The sequence below is a fragment of the Lates calcarifer genome, linkage group LG7_2, assembly GCF_001640805.2.
Source record: "Lates calcarifer isolate ASB-BC8 linkage group LG7_2, TLL_Latcal_v3, whole genome shotgun sequence".
Lineage (NCBI taxonomy): Eukaryota > Metazoa > Chordata > Actinopteri > Centropomidae > Lates > Lates calcarifer.
The window spans coordinates 2,394,779-2,410,709 of record NC_066854.1 but is presented as its reverse complement, the minus strand read 5'-3'; the positions used below and the strand labels follow the sequence as shown (position 1 = coordinate 2,410,709).

The following is a 15,931-nucleotide window of genomic DNA, read 5'->3' as shown; positions in this document are numbered from 1 at the left end:
AAAATAAACATAAACATGACCTTTATAGTGATGGATTACCTACTTATCACATGCTATTTCCAATTCTGTATCTATTAAACATTGTTTCACAATGAATAGAAATCAATTGCTGTATGGAAGAAAGGAAAACCAAATGTAAAAATTCATGAACTGTATCTAAAAAATGAAAATGGTTCCAAAAAATACACACATAAACCTCACTATTAAATACAATATAAACTAAAGAACAGAAATCTGATAATATATATTAAATGTAAATACATCAGCCTCTAATTAATGTAATAAAACTAACTAATAACAATTCCATTAACAGGAAAAGAGATATTTTGCTAATAGCTTGGAGGTACTATGTCACATTTAATGAGGCATATTGTGTTAACAAGATTTTGACTCTATTAGCTGCAAATTGTGGTTAATGTTAATAATTAATGACATTAATTGGAAGGTTTCACATGAAAACTTTGATCACCGACTGCATCACCTCGAGTCTTTTTAGTGTCTCATCAACCGTTGTGAAATAATACTAAAATATGTAAAATGTATGAACAGGATCATCTGGAAAAACTACAGTTCTTTACAGGAATATCATAGTTATATTACTGAAGATAAACAAACAAAAGACAACCAACAAACCTACAATAATTATTAAGAAGGGGCTTTTAAGCAAACCACTGTTGTAACTGGTAATTCCACAGTTAAGACTGAATTTAACTGTATGAAAATCAGAAAATATAAAAGATGTTTGTGCTGGAGTAAAAAACAGATGCTCAGCAATATAATTTCCCTCGATAAATAAAGGTCATAAAAGCTCAAAAACACACGGAGTTCAGTGATCTGAAGAGAAAAGGAGATGCAGCTCAGGGTGCAAATGCTTGAATTTTGTCTGAAGGTCAAACCTGAGGAGATGTTCAATTAATTCAGTGTATGGCTGCTGTAAAAGGGCCGCTTCATGTATTTTTAAGGGCAAACACAGAGCCGAATGTGGGAGCAGAGAGTCGTATTTTAGAATAATGTGACAGGCTAAACGTGAGCGGAGACTGGGAGACGATTTTGCGAGAGATATCTGGTGGTTTATTGTGCTTTTTTCATCAGGCAACCAAAAGCCACAGGAAGCATTTAAGTATCTCCAGAGCTTCATCATCATTGTGAATGAGTAAAACATGTTGTTATGCAGGCAACCCTGGAGCCATTCAGATGAACCATCCCTCCTCATTTTATCAAAGTCAGAGCGGTGGCAGCAGTTATGGCTTTACAGATTTAAAAAAATTCAATTTATAATTACATATAATTGCCATCATTAGGGAAAACCAGTTTCATCTTTTGACATGCTATGAATCACATCTCCAAATTTAGTCAGAATGACACAGATGTTTTCTAAAATTATTCTTTTTTGCCCTGTTATGTACACTTATTGAGTCCCATCTAGATTTTGTTTGTCCAAAGAAAGAAAAGGAGGTGCATGCTGGGTTACATCTGCTAAAATTAATCAATAAAGATGTATAATGTAAGTTGTATGGTGTTGAACATTTTAACTATAAACCTTGGTGTTATTACTAATTATTTGTTAAATACTACTTCTCAAGACAATCAACACTAAGGCTACTTGTTGGAACTCTTTGGATGTTCAACTGCCTGAAAATACACAGTGACAACTTCAAATATGTTTTTAAAGACAAATAAATTGTTATTTTTTTAATCACCAAATATTTCAAACACCAACCACTGTTGAAGACAGTGAGGTGGGGTTGAAAACTTCATAAAAACATAGTTTAAGATTTAAAGTGGGATTTGGGTTATTCTATTCTATTCCGCGCCTCAGCCAATCAGGGCCCGAGATTAAGTCAATCCAGGAAGTCGTCATAGCTGGCTGAGCAGTATTCCCGCGAAGATTGAGACGTCTCCGTGATCGAAGTACTGTTTTCTTCAGGTATGTCTCGTTATTACTTTGTGTGTACACAGTGCCAGACTAACTATCGTTAATGTAACTACATATTCGGAGTAATTTTACCTCGCTAATGCAAAGCGCACAGCTAGTTTGCTCCTGCAGCGCCCCGGTGACGTTCACATCAGCGTGGAGAGAAAGTGACACCAAACTCCATTCTTAAAATATGGCAGATTAGTGCCTCCTTTCTCGCCGGCAAACATTAATACAATCTTGAATACAACATATAGTGACCTCTGGATGATTATGAATCACTTTGTAATTCGGCATACATACCATCCCGCTAAGGCGTCAGGAAATATATTATAATGTAAAGATTTACACTGTACTATAAACAAACCTTCGGGGCCGTTCGTGAAAGTCTTAGATAGTTATTAAAGTGGAAATTGCATTCAAATAGATCATTCTTGTTGCAATAGATATATGCCGAATTGAATGGTAGATTGAGTTAATTAATGACAAACCTGAACTAATGTCACAGCATAATACACATTTGGAAAAAGTGAGATCATATATTGATTTGACGAATACTGAATTGGAGTCTGGCGGAAATGTGTTAACGTCCTAGACAAAATAGGAGCTGAGGCTGTCTTAGCCATTATATTCGTGTATTTCATAGGCACATAACTGCAGTTTCCAAAGGTCTAACACTAACTTGAGGTGAAATACAGAATTGAAGCACTGTACTGCTTATCAGAAGCAGAAAGTCAAACCAGGGCCTAGAGGTCATTTTGAAGTAATTTTCTCGTATTGTGCTGCTGCTGAATAGAATAAAATCCATATTGAAGTAGTCTTAATTCCTAAAACATTATGGGAACCACTGAGCTCGCTAATATCATGTAACAACATGTTTTGCTGTTTAGAGTCCCAGCATCATGAGTAAAAGGAAGGGGAAAGATGCTCATCTGCCAGTAGGAGAATGCATCACACTGGTTTGTATCAGCCAACATTTATCCATTAACAATTACTTAAACACTGAAGCCACCAGATGACAACACAATACACTAACAGTCTTTATACACCTTCATTTACAGGTTCAGCAGATTTTAAGGGAGCGGCTTTGCCATCAGCAGCTCCCAGACAAGCCGGATGGAATAGAAGCTCAACACAAGTAGGTTAATTTCATTGATGCTGGTTAGAAGTGTTGCTGTTAAAAACTTAAGTTTGCTTGTGTTTGTCATCACCAATTAACTTGATTGTCTCAGTCATTTCTAACATGTCAGAAAATAGGCAAAAATACCTGCCACAATTTCCTAAAGGCTCAAGGTGCCATCTTTATTTTGCTTTTTCTATCCAACCCACAGTCCAATACAACAAAATATACTTTTAGTAAATTTGATCGTGAATTTTCTTCCTCAGAAAAAGATGTAGTGTAGTTAAAAGAAGCAAGATGATGCAAGATTCACATAAACAAAGAAAAACTCCTGAATTTTTAAATAGAAACTGTAGTAGAACTGTCATCTATAATAAAGAGACAGTGTGGGGCTCAGTGTGAGTTTCAGTGACCCAGTTCAGTCTTACCTGGCTGACAGCGCTGTCCCAGTTTGGAGGTTGGAAAAGGTCCCAGTCGACTTAGACGCAACACAAGCATCCCAGGTGTTGCTCAGGTAGTGAGATCCACCTCCAACACTGAGGATTAAATCATTTGTATTCATTAAATAATGCAAGCCGTTTACTTGCTCTTAGGAAAAAGAAACTGTTTTCACAAACTGACCTTAATACTCATTTATATTCTGCAACTGTGGGAGCATTATGGGTATTGTAGTCAAAAACAGAGTCTTTTCAGACACCTCCTGGAGCTGTTGAAGCGCACGGCCGTCCACGGGGAGAGTAACTCGGTGCTAATCGTCGGTCCCAGAGGAGCGGGAAAAACGATGGTGAGCCTCCCAGCAGCCAGCTTCAAATGGGCTTCTGGGTAAAAATGGTTGAAAAGATGATGAATTGTGTTGAAAGTGCGTTTAAGTCCTGGGAGGGTTCTAATGTCTGATGGTGTCTGTGTTTGTGTGTTTTGTGTCTGCAGCTGCTCAAGTGTGTGTTGAGAGACCTGCTGGAGGAAAAAGAAGCACAGAAAAACCTGCTACAGGTTCATCTCAACGGTACAGACTCTGGTTCAAACTTCCATCTTTTCATTTAAGCTACTAAAATGATCCATTTACACAGATACAGATTATCTGATACTTTTCTTTCCTGTGTGTTGTAGGGCTCCTGCAGACTGATGACAGAATAGCACTAAAAGAAATAACGCGGCAACTCCACCTAGAAAACGTTGTCGGTGACAAAGTGTTTGTAAGTTAAAAAAGAGTTTTATCCATCAGCAGTAAATAAAACAATAAATCTGCCACAACAACCTGTTTCTGTTTCACTTCAGGGAAGTTTTGCAGAAAATCTGGCTTTCCTCCTGGAGGCACTGAAGAAAGGTCAGAAAATGCTGCAATTTAGAAGATTTAGCTCAGATTTTTTGCAGTGTTTTGAACTAAATTCAACAGCATCAGAGACAATAGAAGTGTGGTTGAATATCTCAGTGTGACATACAATGGCTTTTTTCATCCCATCCAAAAAAGGTGATCGCAGCAGCAGTCGCCCGGTGCTGTTCGTCCTGGATGAGTTCGACCTGTTCGCCCACCACAAGAACCAGACTCTGCTCTACAACCTGTTCGACGTCTCCCAGTCCGCCCAGGCACCCATCGCTGTGGTCGGCGTCACGTGCAGACTGGTAGGCCTCAGGACCTGCTCTCATTTTCCATCCACTCAAACAAAAACATCTCCATCATCCTTAAAGAACATTTTTATGGGTCATTTCCATGCAGGATGTTCTGGAGCTGCTGGAGAAGCGGGTTAAGTCACGGTTTTCCCACCGTCAGATCCACCTGCTGAGCAACCTGACGTTTACTGAGTACCTGGAGCGGGTCCAAACCCAGCTCTGCCTGCCAGATGACTTTCCTGACAGCAAGTTTGCTCAGGACTGGAACGACAGTATCCAGGTGAACCGAGGAACTGATCTCGACTCCATTACTAATGGAGGCAGCAACAACACGACTTGTGGCAGCAGTCGTTTCACACGTTTCACTTGTCTTCTCTTTTTGTTTCTCCAGACTTTGTGTGAAGACAAATCAGTTGAGGAGGTTTTACAGAGACACTTCAACTCCAGCAAAGACTTCCGCTCAATGCACATGCTGCTGGTGAGAGCCACACACCTGCTGGAAATGTAACCTGCCAATGCAGTGTGGTAATGTGCCAAAAAGGGCAGCAAAGAAAATGTTAGCAAGTAAACATTGATGTAAACAATGCAGGTTTCACTCACTGACAAAAGGTCACTCCTGGTCTGATAATGATTTGTTTGACGCTTCAGTTTTTATGAATTTCTGAGTTGTTGTTGCCTGCTGCTCGAAAGATATTTACGCGAACCATCTGTCTCTGTTTTGTTGTTGCAGATGTTGTGTCTGAGTCGCGTCTCTGTAGCCAAACCTGCCATCAAACCTGCCGACCTGCTGGAGGCCAGCAGACTGTGTTTTGCAGATGCCAAGGCGAACATGCTCCACGGTAAAATCGAAATGAAAAGAGAAATGTCTTCAGTGACACGCTTCAGAGAATTATATTTTTCTTTTCTTTTCTCTTATTAGGTCTGTCCATTTTGGAGCTGTGCCTGATCATCGCCATGAAACACCTCAACGATGTCTATGAGGGAGAGCCGTTCAATCTCCAGATGGTTCATAACGGTACGTCCAGATACTTTGACTACTTTTTGGTCAGTTATAAAACTCTCCATAAAACTGGAGATTAAAAAACCACTCGAAAGAGCTGTGAAGCAACAGAAAAGTCAGATTTCAAAGACAAAAAAAGAAGAAATGTCAAAACTCCACAACACAGTGACACAGGAGAGCTATTCAACCCTCAAATGACTCAAGATGATGACTTGTGGAAATTGACTTGTAGTTTTTAGTACTCAGAAGTACAAGAGGAGCAGGGCAAAAGATGACTTTATGAGGGTGTAATTAACAAATAACAACATATAAAGGAAGATACTGGAGACAAATGAGAGAAGAACAACTAAATGAATGGGCAAGGGAAATAAGAGAGTTTTAGCTGTGGTGCTGAAAATTAAAAAACATTTATGAATCGAAACAATCTTTTCCTCATCTTTCTACTGTACATGTCCTATGATCCAGAGTTTAAGAAGTTCCTGCAGAGGAAGTCAAACTCCATGTACAACTTTGACCAGCCTGTCATCATGAAGGTCTGTATAAATATGAAGCCCTTATCTAAATTCTTTCTTCCTTTTAATTCATTTCCAGCCACTAGGTTTTTAGAGTCTAATACTTTATACTGTTTCAGATGCTCCTCAGCCATGATAGGAAGAATAACAGTCAATATTTATATATTCTGTATGAAAACAGACAAATTCAACATTTTCCCAAGCAAACCCATCACTTACACCTCCTGCTTCTCATCACCCTCAGGCCTTCGAGCACCTGCAGCAGCTGGAGCTGATCCGACCGGCTGACGGCTCCTCAGCCAAAACTCAGAGGGAATACCAGCTGATGAGGCTCATGCTGGACCACAGTCAGATCATGGAGGCCCTGCAGAAGTATCCGCAATGCCCCACTGACATCAAGCAGTGGGCCATGTCAGCATTCGGCTAGGACTGAACGAACATTTGGACTAAATGTGGATGTTTATTTACTGTAAGATACTCACCAGCACTGCAGGAGGAAAGATGACACCTCAAGTTTTGAAATGGAAACAAGCACTACAGCTTGAACCAAGGAGCAAAATTAAACTAACCTGGGAAAAAACATGGCTGCTGGCAGGTCAGACTCTTACATCTACACTGTCAGTGCAGTTGTTTAGTCACTGTAAATGATCAATTATCACAAAATAAAAAGTTTTGTATCATTGGAATCAGATTTCTTCTGTATTTACTTTTTAGTTAAATTACTGCTTTAGTTAAGTAACTGATTTGAAGATAGAATTCATTCATAACAAGAGAGTAAGTATGTCTGTGTAGATTCTCAGTCATGCAGGTCCTGGTAGTCTTCAAGTTGAAGGCAGCTGGACTTTTAGTTTTCTTGAAGATGTTTCATCTTCTCATCTGAAAGGCTTCCTCAGTTCTGAAAACTGGTTGGGGAGTCCCAGGTCTTTAGGTTCTGGGAGTTGTTATGTGAGTCGTTAGGGTTAGGAGCCCAGGTGTGCCTCGTTGGTGGGTCGTTAGTGTTAAGACCAACAAGACAGTAAGTTGCTTACATTTTCTACTAGATGTCACTTGCTGCTTTCAATGCTGAGAACAGATTTTTTAAGGTAATGACACCTGTTAATCAGCAAAATTTGACTGTTGGAGCAGAGGAGATTCACAATGAATTTCCAAAGATCCATCAGTGCATCAGTACATTCTCAGTTTTTCCTTAGAGCTTTGAAAGTTTGGAAAATGTGTGAATTTGATAAGATAAGTCTTGTGAACATGTGTATTCTTGTGACTGTGAATAAAGGAAGACATCTGTTACCTAATTCTGACAATCTTCTGGCCTAAGCTCCTCTTTCACCTCAAACTGTGAACTGCTCAAACACACAGGTATCAGGGAGGTGTCACACTTCATCTGCTGAATGCTGCCATCTGCTGGTGGAGTTCTGCAGTTAACACCAGCCTGGACAACGAGTACAAAGACCCTTGTTAGATGAAAGAATGCAATTTTGATTTCTGGCACTAAAAGCTTCTTATCCTATCCATATTTCATTCTCCTTATACTCTATTCAGTCACAATCAAAAGACACAGTATGGGTACTCCTTAAAAAAACTGACAACAGCAATATTTTTCTCTTGCACTGTAGAAAACACTGAGCATACTGTACATATATGTCGTAAACAGGTCTATTAATAACAGACAGTGCACCAGGCCATTTATAGGACAGAGTAAGACATGCTTGCGTCTGAAAGAGACTACACTGTTTTAAATTCCATTTAGTTTCAGCAACAATAATGTAATACACCTCAGGTTCTTTTCAATTAACTCTAAGTTAATTTAGTATAATTACTCTGTTTTATTGCACTGTGCTCTTAAAGGACAAGTCTCCTGTGCAAAACAGGCTCCTGACCTCAGATGGACTTACCTTCGTAAATAAAAGATTAATTCAAGTTAAAAAAAAAAAAAAAAAAAGATAAGGCCTGAACTGAAATGTTCTAAAACCTAGAGTATTTTAATTCACTGTAGATGAGCTTGACATGCAAATATGTGTAACTTTTCTATAGGAAAGTATACAACATATATGTAGAATAGCTTTAATAATTGCTGAATAATGGATGAATGTTTAGATTGAGGTTTTCCTCAAACTTTCCCCAAATTAAATCCTCAGTAAATCCTTTTCAGAAAAATTCCCACCAAACTATAACAAAATGACAAACCTGTCAAATTAAGAGCTTTTAACTTCTAAGTGCACAGATAAATAGGAACAATGTCATCTCAGTCAGGTTATGTGATTTAGTCAGAGAAAAAAAAAAGAAAAACATCACCATTCACAATCTAAAAACACATTTATTTACATCACGTGGATCTCTTCAGCTGATAAAAACCATGGCCGGCTAACATTAGCCGTGAGTCACAGCGCTGATCAGGGATCATATTTGTCTCCTCTGTGGTAATGTATCCAGGGTTTCTGAAGGTTTTCTTCTGCTATAATACTTTGCAAAGGGAATTCTCTTTTCTCTAAACCTCCCTTGTCCCTTCACTGGGAGGTCAGAGGTCAGGGTGAAACCCTGGAGCTGGTAAAAACTCACTCTTGCTCAAGAACATCCAGTAGGATTCGCTTGTTGTACTTCCTACCCATTTTCCAGTTTGAAATTCCAGGCCTCAGTTTCTTGTCCTATTTTCACATTTTTGTCAGTAACATAAAATGTACAGTCACATGTATCAGGAGTAAAGAAACAAGACATTTACATCATATTTTTTTTTAACCCACTTAAGTTCAAAAAGTGATCAGATTTATCAGTTCTTCCAGCCATGAAAACCAGAAACCCTTTGAGGATCATTACCATTAGAGGCTGCGTTGGCAGATTCTGGATCAGCGTTGCAACTCAAGAGCCTCAAGAAATGTGGGGTCAAAAATGCTTGTAGTGTTTTTTTTTTCTTTTTTTTGTAGAAATTTCAGGCCTGGCAACCAGACTTATCTTGCTGCCAAGACAGTCTCTGCGGCGAGGTCACTGGAGTTCAATGTTTCCTCTAAAATTCTTACCAACAGTGGGAAAAAGCAGGAGATTGAGATGCTGGAATGAAATACCTGTGGTGGATGATTGTATTATCACATATGGAGTATTGCAACTGCTCTTCAAGAGCTTCAGGGGGGGTCTTCAAAATGCAACCATTAGGGGACCCGAATACGTTCCTTGAGGAACGTCCTGGGCTGAACGTTCGTCATTCATTTAATTTTTTTCTGCTGATGAACCCTTAAGTGCTTTCTTTCGTTCCTTAAAGTACACCAATGAGCCTCTAGCTTTTAGCTTACACAAAGCTCAACTTAAAAGTTTTTTTTTTTTTTTTTTCGCATAGTGAAGGACAATTTTTATGCAGCCAGACCAGACCCTGCTGAGTCAAAACACAAAAAAAGTATAAATGAATGTAGAGGAAACACTGAAGTTCAACACGCACTTATAAAGATTCAGCTCAGAGTATATAGTTGATACAGGTATTTATGTTCTCATGTCTGTACAGATCCTAGACTGCTTAAAATAGTGGGGGCAACAAGACACAAATGTTTCACTGGTAGTTTATATGCACAGCAATGTGAGGTGCTGGGCTGGAGGAAGTCGAGATAGAAAAATGTAAAGCCTGCACGCTGAGAAACCCATTCATACACTGTTAAATGACAAAATTCAGAACAAGTCTGTTAAGATAGTCAAGTCCTGAGGGGAACCAAAGAGAGAGCTCATCTGTGATTGTTTTGACGAATTGGAAGACAAGATTGTCCCCAGTCGCCTTGACAAAGTGTTTGAGATGTTCACAGTTGGATGCAGGTAAAAGAGCGTGTGAAGAGGGTGACTGCAGAAATTTAGTTGCCACATCTAAATTCAAAGAAGGGCAACAGCAATGGAAAACCCAGAGGCAGAGGTTGTTTTCTGGTACAATTAGACTATAATGGTTTAACCCTTCTAGGAAGCTTTACAAAATTTGCCTTTACCATTCTTTTCTTTTCTCTCTGGTTGGACTGTATGGTCTACATGCTAGGTATCTGCCCATAGAGCAGGTACTGGTTCACATCACAGGCGGGTAACTGTACAAACGAGGTGTATGAATGGATCTTAGAGTGCGTTGGTTTTACTACTTTCTACAGCGACAGGGCACAATCACACGAAACCAGCCAAACGCAAAGCCCTCTAAAGTTACACAGGGCCGGGCTCAATCCATCAAAGTACACACAATACTGGAATCCAGGAGTCTGAAGAACATTCATTCTCGGTCGTTTGTCCATAGACTGAATAGAAAGAAGCACGTTACAGTTTATATCTTTTTCTTTTTGAATTAATGAAAGTATTTCCTGAATTACAACCAAACACCCACCCCCAACCCCCCAACAACCATAAATCGTGCCAACTCTTACAACTTTATTCTGAGTTGCACCTGAGCTCTGATCCCCAAAACCTCAGGCCTGTAAATTAAAAAATAAATACAACATATCAATATGCAAGGTCACGGATTTAAAAAAAATTAAAATGCTACAAGTTATTTGTGTGTGTGTATATTGAAAGTCACTCCTGCAGCTGATCCTACAGAAGTGTAGGGTAGTTTGCGGCACTGGTTGCATATAACTCGCTAGAACTTAGAAAAGCATAGTACTGAATCCCTGAATGGTATTTGTAGATTTGGGTCGGTTTCTCAGGCGCAGTTTAAACTCAAGCGGACAAACTGAACATCATCTGCCATCTACCTACAGTACTGGGATGTGACCACCAACCAAACGCTGGCACTTTTTTTTTTTTGCTGTGGCTGATAGGTTTGTGGACGCTACCTGCCACTTTGGCAGCTAACCAACCAACATTTGGCGGCTGTTTTTAAAATCCACTTGGCTGCTAAAATACTGGTGAAGTTTTGCATTTCAGGACACAAACTTCAGGGAAAAAAGGGTAATACTGGTGTCTTTCCTTTACAGCTGTGCCAGTCAGTGTATGTTGAGATGTCAATGATTGTTTTCCTTTTCAACAAGAAGCCTTCTGCTGTAATGTAAAACTTTTACAGAACAAGATAATACATCACAGTAAAAATGAGGAAACTTCTTTTAAGCCTTAATTTACTTCCATCAGTCTTCTCAAACTGGAAAAACTGGAACTTTACCCCAATTCAAGAGCTCGGGAATTTTGATCCCTTCTCTGCAGAGGCCTGGTTATCATTTTGGTTTATTTGCCATGCTTTCTACCCCGAAGAAATCCCTGTGAGTGAGGTAGTACTTATTGAAGGGCTGCTGGGGTTTGCAGTAATGATCGTCCCTGACTGTTCAAGCTTCATAAGGGTCTTAGACATTGGCTGTTTTTGAATAGCAATTAATTGAAAAACAGCAGCAGCAAAAGGAAGCGATATTGATGCAAATATCGTACTCGTGCTACAGTAAGTAAATAGGATGATGGCTTCAACTTCCTTCAGGTTTGCTGTGTTGTTGCAATAGTCTTATCATGTGCTGAAATAATATCTCAAACTTGTACTTCGGTCACTCCCTCTTGTTTACAGAATCTTAACTATTTTAGAGGTGTAGCAGGAATCAATACAGACCACTCTTAAGAAAAGTTTCTGAACTCTGAGGATACTTTACTTTTTATATTTCTTCTAGTTCCTGTTTTTTTTTTTTTTTTTTTTGGTGGAACATGGCCTGTTGTGAGTCAGGACAACTTTTTACACTGCATTAGTTTGGCCAAGAAATGACAAAAAAATATTTTGTTATAAAACGGACATAAATACAGCACATATCAGAGAATAGATGGGGTACATATAAGTGCTCTAAACAAATATAGCTCAATTAGAGACTTTTTTTCTGTGCAGAATAAGAGGAATTCCTTTGTGTAAATAATCACTAATCAATTTCTTTTTGTGTGTGTGTTTTACTTGTTTACTTGGCTGTTCCTCAAGCACTGTAGTACAGTGTTGGCTTAAAATGCAAACTGTTTTATAAATAAAGTATAATTATGTATGTATTCAATTATGAATGAATGTGGTAGAAAAAAGTTTCTTCACGTTTTGAGTATTTCCAGCCTCATCTCTTAATTTTAAAATGCTTGATTTTAAACAGCATGCTGTGAAACCGTCCCAAAGCTTGAGGAGAGACTGCAGGTCTGCCGGCACCAGTGTTCAATGTCCCTCAGAGGAAATAAAGACTCAAAAATGTCATTGCTACCTTCACAACAATGACAGATACATCCGTTTTGCCTGACATCTACAAGAGTAACTAATATGGATACATTGAAATGGCACCAGGATGAGAGAGAGAAAGAGAGGTTCCTCGTCCAACTGTGGTTAGCCGTGCAATTGTTTGGTTAGTGTCAGCAGGATTTAGGGCTAGAGAGGTCTGATCAGTTTCTCTGGAAGTTAAGGGAAACAACTGACCTCAAATGTCCACCAGACGTCTGTATAGTTAAAAAGAAAACATCAACACAGGCAAATTAATTCTCAAAAAGGTGTTAACACTGAAAACAGTAGAAAGACTTGGTTAACTAGTTGACCAGAGTCAGAGTTAGACCTTATTTGGCTTGCTTGTGGAGACAGTGAACACATGGGGCAATAACTAAGCTGTGTGGGGTAATGTTTGGGCAACATTTGACCTAACAGAAGTGGAAAAACTGGCAAACTATCGATTTCTGAGAGTTAAGTCCAGGCCAGCTCTGGCTCCACAAGGACTGTTCTTCAGACTAAGGACTAATCAAACACCCATACCTGGAAGGCTGAGATTCAGCTAGAGACAGATCAGAGCAAAGCTTACAATTTAAGTGTCTGATTAGTGTTCAGATTAAATTTAGACTGATCATAATGACAGCGGAGACACAGGTTTTGAGCATGACAGCACGGCTGAACCCTTACAAGTAGAGACGAGGCAAGAAGGTGACAGAGGAAGCGTAAGAATCAGCGAGAGAGGAAGTACTCCAGTCCAAGACAGGTGAGGATGAGGAGGAATAGGTGGAGGATGTGAGGCGGTGGTGAGTAGCAAAGATTCCTGAGGTGTATCAAAAGAGAGCAGAAACTCTTGATAGTAATCCAAAAAAGATGTGTGCAATCAAATCAAAAGCAAGCTGGCTCAGCTAAATACAGGTACAATTCCAAAGTAGGGCTGGGTACCCCCGCAAACCTCCTCAAAACTGCACTTCAAATCTGATACCTTTCCTAAATTAAACATATTGGATGATTTATTTTGTTAATCTGCTTTTCTAAATAGAATCAGACCACACACAACTGATTTCACAAAATGAAAAGAACAAGAAGAATATGCTCCAAGGGTCTGACAATCTTGAAGCGTTTTAACACCTTCTGATTTGGTACTGATACTAAATATCAAAGGTATCATTAGTTGGTACCCAGCGCTAATCCAGAGAGATATAAATACATATATTGTATATCCAGATCTCACGGCCAAAATTAGGCTTGTCAGCGACAGATATCATTACTCCGTTGACAGTTGACACGGCAAACCAAAACGGAAAAATCACTTTAAACGACAACTTCATCATGGGGGTATGTTTTTTTTCCCATTATCAGAAGAAAATCTCAAAGAGAAAAAAAATAAACAGAACTAACAGGAGAAAGTTATTATTCAGTCAAAAATCAAAATGGAGCAAAACTAAACGTGAGACTGAAAAAGGGGAGGAAAAAGGGAGCAACACTTGTGTTTACGGTGTGTATGGCCATGTATATCGAGGCTTTGCTGACTACATTACCCATGAGTGTCATGGCTGACAGCAGATTGTTTGGATGTCATGAAGAGCCAAGGTTGTGGAAAGTGTGAGCTATGACTGTGAACAGGGAGAGGGACTAATTTAAACTGTGTCCATCTGAACTGAGGTATACCTGGTTGAAGGAGGTTTATGGTTTTTATCGTCGTAATGCTTGAAAATGGACCCCCCCCTCCCCCCTTCCCCCTCACCCCTTTAAAATAAGCTTGATTACCAAGTTGTCTGGGTCCATAATACACTATGTACAGCAGCATTACACTATAAACATTCAGAAGCCGTTGCTTATTGGCAGAACGATAGTCGTTTCTTCAAAAAAACGCACACAAGAAAACAGCAAATGTATCGAGAGCCGGGTATTTGTCTTTTTTTCTTTTTTCTTTTTTCTTTTTTTACACTAAAATGCACTGAGAGTTCTGTGAAATTCCTCTGCAAGATCTTCTCTCTCTGTAGAAAACCGAGCAGAACAGGTTGCCCTCCTATGTGTATGTATGTATATAAAAACAAGACATGATAAAAGTGTTGAGTGTCGTCGTCCCAGCATGTCAGCACTGTCACTTGGTGACGTCGTTTGTCATCGTAAATATCCTGAATCGTTTGCTCGGGATGAGAGAGCATCGACTGTTAAAATGTTAAAATCCTTAGGCACACATATCAAAATGAGGTGGATATAAACTGATGTGGTGAGGTGGGCGCAGGGTGTTTCCTGAACGTGAGTAGCGGCCCGCACTTAAAGGAACAAAACAAAAAAAAGGGAAAAAAAAGAGACAAAAACGGAAAATGTAAAGAAAGAAAGACAGAAAAAAAGAAAAAACCACTATGCCAACCAACCAGGGTCGGCTGTTCATCCCCTCGTGTTGATCCGTGTTTCTGCTAGCTCATCCGGTGTCATCTGACTGGCCGATCATAAGCTGGACTCCTTGGGTGGGAGGTCCACATTGGTCACCATGGTGACCACAGTGACAATCTCCTCAGGGCCAATGATGGGGGCTTGGCGCTGCATTTGGCCGATGCGCTCCTCTACGCAGCCGGCGGACAGGCGAGCCTCGGCCTCGTGGTCCCAGCAGTCCTCGATGGTTTCACAGAGCATGGCCAGACCCTGAGGGGTCAGATTAGATCAGTGTTACGGCCTGTCAGAGCTTCTCTGATGAGTTTATAGTTTTCCTCTATATGTTAGATGTCCAAAAAAGTCTTTTTCAGACTTGTTTTGTCATCCCTCGTGTCTTTAATGTGTATATTTTGGCACCAAATACGGCACAACTTCTTACATGCATCAAACCTCTGACCACTGAGTTACAGGACAGGCTCTTAATAACTAATTGTTATCATTGCTCACCGTGTGTTTCTGCCAGCAGTCTCGCAGGCAGGGTCGCAGTTTCTTATGCACGACAACCTCCTGCATGTCCTCCAGAGACGGATGCTGACCCACCTCCTCCTCAAATGGGAGCATGTACTCATCCACTGGGCCTGTTCACACACAACCACAATGTTCAAAATTAAGTAAAAGAACGCAGTGAGAACAATCAGGAGAGCATTTCCTTGTCAGTCTCACCATCGGCAGCTGTGCACCGCGACGCAAGCTCCCAGAGGACGAGGCCGAAGGCGTACATGTCGATACGCAGGAAAGAGTCGCGCTGGAAGTTGATAGCACCCTCAAGGACTTCAGGAGCCATGTAGCGCCTGGTTCCCACCTATGGGATCAGTTCAAGAGGTCAAAGGTCAGCATCAGGACAGAACCATGAATTAAAAAATCAGCCATAGGCAGCGCAGAGGGAGAGAGTCATGACGCAGCTCACAGATGGGCTGAGACGGCGAAAAGTGATGCTCGTCATCGAGGGGTGTTGTTGCTTAGTTGGCAGATCAACATCAAACCAAAATAGAACAACATATCAGTTCAAATGACATGATTTCAGCATGTTTTTTGAACCACTGAATATTTTCGAATTAGAGCAAAGTCATGGGAGTTTGACTGACGCAAAAACTAGGAGATAAATACAGTAAACAATTGTGTTTTAGCTGCATTACCATAGTTCTGTCCAACTTCCAAACCAAAGAACAACCAACATGTAGTCCTAAATCTG

General features: G+C 40.0%; 2 protein-coding genes across 3 annotated transcripts in view; one reads left to right on the top strand and one right to left on the bottom strand.

Annotated features, from left to right (window-relative positions):
• The first annotated feature begins 1,830 nt into the window (after nt 1–1,830).
• Nucleotides 1,831–7,421, top strand: orc4 (origin recognition complex, subunit 4). The gene is made up of 14 exons (XM_018661212.2): nt 1,831–1,927; nt 2,806–2,874; nt 2,977–3,053; nt 3,729–3,819; nt 3,963–4,038; nt 4,143–4,228; nt 4,311–4,359; nt 4,504–4,655; nt 4,750–4,923; nt 5,035–5,121; nt 5,374–5,482; nt 5,563–5,658; nt 6,109–6,176; nt 6,400–7,421. Exons 2-14 carry the CDS (start codon nt 2,818–2,820, stop codon nt 6,580–6,582), a joined length of 1,305 nt encoding a protein of 434 aa, XP_018516728.1. The 5' UTR covers nt 1,831–1,927; nt 2,806–2,817; the 3' UTR covers nt 6,583–7,421.
• Nucleotides 7,422–7,484: 63 nt separating this feature from the next.
• LOC108873081 (activin receptor type-2A) overlaps nt 7,485–15,931 on the bottom strand; it is a 45,648-nt gene continuing 37,201 nt past the window's right edge. The window contains exons 9-12 of one of the 2 annotated variants that reach the window (XR_001959342.2): nt 15,403–15,541; nt 15,187–15,317; nt 14,682–14,949; nt 7,485–7,581 (exon numbers count right to left, since the gene is read on the bottom strand). Coding sequence is in view for 1 of the 2 variants with exons in the window: in XM_018661200.2 (XP_018516716.1) it covers nt 14,755–14,949; nt 15,187–15,317; nt 15,403–15,541 (465 nt within the window). In the remaining variant the exon portion in view is untranslated. Of the gene's footprint in view, nt 7,582–8,446; nt 14,950–15,186; nt 15,318–15,402; nt 15,542–15,931 lie in introns of those variants that run through there. The other variant, XM_018661200.2, reaches the window with a different exon arrangement.